At 30.5% G+C, this 6,389-nt stretch overlaps 1 protein-coding gene across 1 annotated transcript; it reads left to right on the top strand.

The window, feature by feature from the left end:
- Positions 1 to 1,839: 1,839 nt before the first annotated feature.
- On the top strand, positions 1,840 to 6,127 carry LOC134696760 (uncharacterized). The gene is made up of 6 exons (XM_063558695.1): positions 1,840 to 1,949; positions 2,445 to 2,598; positions 3,097 to 3,144; positions 3,932 to 4,116; positions 5,038 to 5,177; positions 5,817 to 6,127. Exons 1-5 carry the CDS (start codon positions 1,886 to 1,888, stop codon positions 5,127 to 5,129), a joined length of 543 nt encoding a protein of 180 aa, XP_063414765.1. The 5' UTR covers positions 1,840 to 1,885; the 3' UTR covers positions 5,130 to 5,177; positions 5,817 to 6,127.
- The last annotated feature ends 262 nt before the right edge of the window (positions 6,128 to 6,389 follow it).

Genomic DNA, 6,389 nt, shown 5'->3' with positions numbered 1-6,389 from the left:
TCTTTTTCGTAGTTTTAAACTAAACTTGTCAATCTTATTCTTTATAAAAAATTATCACAGTGTGCACGTGTACTTACGTTGGGTGCTATACCTCTCTCTGTTCAGGGTAATGGTATTGTAGGAATGACCGTGCATACATATGTTCATTCCGACACATTAAATATCCTGTGATACAATTGCATTGGTTTGTGTATGCACGGTTTGTTTTGTTTATTGGTTATGCACAAATTCTGTTCGATATTGCGTACACATTTTGTAACTTTTCTGAGTTGACTATTTTCTCTTATTCACTATTGCATGCATTTATATTTTTTATCATGGAACGTAGGTCCATGATACAATTTATCTGAACACACTCGTTCGCGTATGTAAAATAACGTTTCAGTATTATACTCATTGTTATTCTCGTTTTAATTCACTTAAATGCTTACATTACCTTTAAACTTTACGATTGAACTTTCTGGAAAAATCAATTTGTAATTTATGACGGTAGCTAACTTGATGCGAGTGAGAGGTTTAAAGATTCAAAACCAGGTTCAATCCACCATTTTCTACATTTAGAAATGCCTGTTCCAAGTCAGGAGTATGACAGTTGTTGTCTATTCGTTTGATGTGTTTAAGCATTTGATTTTACTATTTGATAAGTGACTTTCCGTTTTGAATTTTCCTCGGAGTTCAGTATTTTTGGGATTGCACTTGTTATACCATTGCACTAAAGAACACTAGTTGTTGGGGTAGAAATTATTTTTAAATCACAAACAAAAATTCCAAATTTAAACTTCCTGTTCTCATGATATTATTCTAGACCATTCATCATTAACCCCAAGTTCACTTCCGGAATAAAAAAATAATAATTATACATTGACAATCCTCACACTTCCTGGTTGCATACAATATGCGAAGTTGTTGTAATGTAATATGAAAACAATATTACGGATGATGATGTAGTTTTTGATTTTACGTTTAGTATTAGTATGAAGGGTAGGTCGATTGTTAAAACATATCTTAGTTGTATATGAGGTGACAAAGGGACTACATAAGGAAGTAGAAAGCACCTGTTGGAATACCTACCTTATTAATACTTTGAATTTTAGAAGGGTGAATGCACACCGAATATGTAAATACGATACCTATCCATAAGATGATTTTGTGACATTTATCTCCATCAAAAGGATGAGAACAAATTAAAAGAGACACATAATACACCTTTTTTTTTAAATGCACGTGTATTATATTGAATTTGTAAACAAGAGGTTTAAGTTTTTATCTTTAATTTAAAAAAGATGATTAGTGGTTGTCTTGTTTAATTACTACTAATAAGCAAACACGATTATCCTTATATCAGTGAATATAAAAGATGTGGTATGAGTGACAATTAGACAACTATTCAATCAAGTGACAATTTTTAAAAGTAAATCATATAGGTTAAACATGTTAAAGAACGAACAGCAAGCTAAAAAGAGCCTCACAAGTGTTTTATTTGCATAATTTGAAAACAATGAAAGAGTATACAGCTAGAATGGGGAAAAAACCATCCAACAAAAAAAGAAAAAAAGGAAAGAAATACGGATCATTTATTTGCTTTTATATACCAAACAAACTTCCATTAACGTTAAACAGTTCTTTGATTATTTTATACATCAACGTTGAGATACGAATAACACCACTATAAGCCTAATACATATGTACCCGTATTACGTGCAAATATTATTATGCTATTTTGTTTAAAAAAAAAAATGTAAACGTAAATTATTTGACGCAGTGCTTGAGTACATTTTAAAAGAAGTCAATGCACACGTCAATATTGATATCCAATTTCAATAGTTGTCACGTTTCGAACCACAGTAGATTAACACGAAGTTCATAACTATAAAACACTTACACAATGGAGCAATACAAATTAATCTTTGGATGTTTCTTAATTTGTGCCTTTTATTATGGATTGAAATGTAGGTATATTTTGAAATAACTTTAGGTATCAAAATTTGCGTCTATGATCAGGGTTTAAAAAATATTAAAAATGTTTTCTACATGATTTAGAAAACAAAGCGAAGTTTAATAAAATTTAACACCATAGGCATCATTTTAACTTTTACATTGTTTAAATTCAAGTTGAATCTTGACAATTGGCGTAAAGCGAATACAAATTAATAATTCATTTTTTTTATATTTTAGTATTGCTCTCTTTTAACCTTACGTGCCTTTGACATTGTTACACGATAGTGACTGCTGTACCCATATTTTGACTATTTTATTTATTATATCTGTTTAGTTTACGCGATATTGTAAATATAACGGAATTTGATGAGACTGTCATCAAAGTGAGAGGTAAAGCGCTATTAAACCAGGTTTAATCAATCATTTTCTACATTTTAAAATGCCAGTACCAAGTCAGGAGTACAGGCAATTAAACAGCCTTTTATTTGTGTTTTGTTTTTCTGTAGGTGAAGTTTGTAAAAGAGATGGTCTTTATTCTTATCACTGTGAGGGTTTGTGCAATGGTTCACTTACGCTATTCTGTGATGAGTGTTGTAAATTAAATGGTACTTGGCGCTGTGTAGTAAGCACTAGATATCATCAATGCGATACTTCGCCCAGGTACGTAATTAAATAATTAAATAAACAAACTGTACTTGGATATACCTCTAAATATATTTTCTCTTGACTTGAAAAAAGTCTTTCGGACAGTACACTGAAAACTTTTAAACTTTGTACATGTATGATGTGACGGAGACTTGTTTGTATGCGTCAACCCTTTCAGAACCCAGGATAAAGGTGTACTAACACAACAAAAATGACAAACAATAAACATTACATGGGTACTTAGCAGAAATATACTAAACAAAAACGTTGACAAGACTCGGAAAACGTTAAACAATTTGATCTTCAGAGCTCTTCATTTTTGTTCTTTACTTGGCCTTTTTAACTTTTTGAGATTCGAGCGATGATGAATCCTTTGTAGACAATACGCACGTCAGGAATACATACAAATTTTGTCCTGGTATATATGATGAGTTTATATATATGTACTGCTGTCTAAACAAAATGTATTCATGCTTGCAAAATGATGAATGATAACATGTTTTTCTATCATAGAACCACTACTACACGTGCATCGATTTCCGAAAAGACCAAAACCAGTGGGTGAGTTATATATGCATTGTAAAATAGAAATTTCCAATTATTTGATTGTTTTTCTGGTTTAGAATATGAAATAAAATAAAACTTTATTATATTTTGTTTTAGCTTATTATCTTATAATAAAGCGCTATATTCATGATAGATGTCTTACTATTTTGATTTGAGCGTCACTGATGAGTTTTATGTAGACGAAATGTACGTCTGGCGTATCATATTATAAGCCTTGTACTTAGTCTAGTACATTTAACTATTCAACAGGCACGTGTATATGCTGAAAAAAACTTCATTGTCTTTTGTAATACAAACTTAATAAGCATTATGCAAAACAACAATTTAAAAATTCCAAAACAAATTGGCAAGTCCAATTGACAATTCCAACAGCGAAAAAGAAACAAGTTCAACGATCAAAGATCATCAACACCGAACAGCACACTGTCTACATTATCCGTTTTGTATACTGAGGAGCATATTCATCATATGATGGTGTTTAACGCTTCAAAGTTGAAATTGCAAATAATGATATCAAAACTAATGTAATATGACATATCAAGCAAACGCTGTTTTCGTGAATGTTGTTATGTGTACCTTTATCAAAATGTTTATCTACTCTGTGAATTTTGAAATCTTTCAAATATGTTTTCAAGTACAGCATCCACTTTATCTCAACACCGATTTTTTAGAAACATTATTTTTTTAACGTTATCATAAATTGTCTGATGATTATTTTATAAATGATTATCATTTGAACTATTGCTCATGTTGCTAACGCCAATATTTCAATTTATTTTAGAACATTATCAACTGGAGCAGGAATTGGACTCGGGGCAGTATTAGTTGTTATTGTTATATTTGTAATACTGTATGTATTAAAAAGACGTATGCGTCTAAGTTTGCCACACAATAACCCAGGAACTAACAACGGTGTTGTTCATAATTTACAACAACCGACTCGAAATCACATTATGTTCATTAGCGGTAAGCTAAATTGTTAGTAATGGTTGTTTTGATTAACCTGTTTAAATCAAGGAATTTATACGATCAATTTGTAATCTTAAATAACTAATGTGATTTGCTCAGTCATGATTTCGATTTATTTTTTAAAGTTATGATATCATGTACTTAATGTTTTAAGAAATTATACAAAATTTATAAAGACGGATATGCACCATCCGTTCACCAGATGAATAAAGGCAACAGTAGTATACCGCTGTTTGAAATTAATTAATCAATAGAGAAAAAAACAAATCCGGGTTACAAACTAAAACTGAGGGAAAAGCATAAAATATAATACAACTACGACACAACAGAAATACAACATTAAAATGTAACAAACACAGAAACGAACTATAATATAACAATGGCCATTTCCCTTACTTGGTACAGGGCATTTTAAAATACACTATGTACATTGTGCGAATGACTGAACAAACTCACACCGTACTTGCATCCTCCTTTCGTCCATGATAAAAACAAACATTAACATATAATAACTTTCTATGACCAATGATACGGATCCCGACCTAAAGTGGAGCATGATCTAATTTTCAACCATGAGCTCCTTAAGTCATGGTCACTTGTTTTTGATAACAGGAGTCCCATGTGTCCTTAGATTGTCAAAAAACTATGGCAACCATTCAACAAAAACTGCTTTCGAATAAAAAAAACCAATACATAGGTCAATGTAATTATAATAATCTAACCGTGACGATCATATCTGTAAAATTGAGAATGGACATTGTGGACTTGTCAAAGAGATTACAACCCGACCAAAGAGCAGAAACCAGAACAACGCTTGCGATGGGTATTGGACGCAGTAAAAACATCTGTGTCGCAGAATACAGTTAAAGGCCACATATAGCTGCATTTCAATACAAAACTATATAATTTGGTTTGTAGGATCGGAGGGGAAGAGTGTCATTATTGCTTCTACAAATCTGTCTTATGCTCAACAATCTGCGCATAACTTGCCACCATCATATATCCAATAGCCAATGCGTACTGTATTGCAGTGAAGAACTACACACATTACTAATTTTGTAAGTTTTTTAAACTATACCAATTGATGAAACATTATTTGTAGTTTCAAGTGTTAATACAGTGATTCTTTATATTTTCATGGGCACACATTTTAGCGGATCTATGTATTTTCGTTGTCTAAATTTTTATACAAGCCTATGTAATGTGTGTTACGTTCAATATTGACATTCGTTGTTCATCTAACTTTACATGTATGATATCAACAACAATTGGTTAGTATGGTTGATGTTTTCAAAATTTGAAAATAACACTTGTTGCAAAAAGTAACTCGTCAACTGAGTCGATTTATAATCGAACAGAATAATTTCGAAATGTACTCCTAAATTACAGAAGATGTTAAATTGCAATGATTAAACAAAACCGTAAAAAGTCAAATCAAAACTCAAAATGTGAAAAGACACATTCTAAATTATCATCAAACATTTAAATGCTCAGGAAGATCAATTGTTTTATATAAGTGCATATGATTCAAGTAACTGTGGTCACTAAAAGCAGTAGATAATCAAACAAAAAAGCAATTAAATCAACAGAAAGTATTCCTTACAAAAGTGGTACATACAGTATTACTGATAGTAGCTAGGTAATATGTAGTCCTTTATATATGTAAAACTGAATCATATGATTTGTTTTCCTTTCAGGATACTCAAATTGATGAGTTTCTACAGACTATTGATGGCTTGATTGACAAGATTTTGAATATTACTATTAAAAGAAGTACAGACATACTCGTATAATTGTGCAATTATAAAGTTAAAAACTTCCATAATGTCTTACTTTAACGATATATGAATATCTTTTATAAAGATATGGTCATAAATGTACACGAATGTATCATTATACAAGTGTCATATAAATAACCAGTAGTACTCTATAAATCATCAAAAATGTTATCTATTCATATTAGTTAAACCTGTTAATCAGGTAAACACACATGCTGATCATGGTACTGATTTTTAATCATCCAATATTGTTTATTTTTTTTTTTTTTTTTTTTTTTTGTTGTTTTTTTTTTTTTTTTTTGTTAACCTTCCATTCCATCAGTGTTTTAAATGTGTTATGTGGTCACTGCAAATCATACTAAAATTATCTTTGTTTTAACATTCCTTAATAAATTGTCTTTGTTCAATTCACATAAAATACGTTTTTATTGAATAGCATGAATAATGTATATCCATACTGCCGTTGTTCGTTGATGTTTTAAAAAAATATTG

This window comes from Mytilus trossulus, chromosome 14 (genome assembly GCF_036588685.1).
Source record: "Mytilus trossulus isolate FHL-02 chromosome 14, PNRI_Mtr1.1.1.hap1, whole genome shotgun sequence".
Classification (NCBI taxonomy): Eukaryota; Metazoa; Mollusca; class Bivalvia; order Mytilida; family Mytilidae; genus Mytilus; species Mytilus trossulus.
The sequence above is the reverse complement of the archived record's forward strand: the minus strand, read 5'-3'. Positions and strand labels throughout refer to the sequence as shown.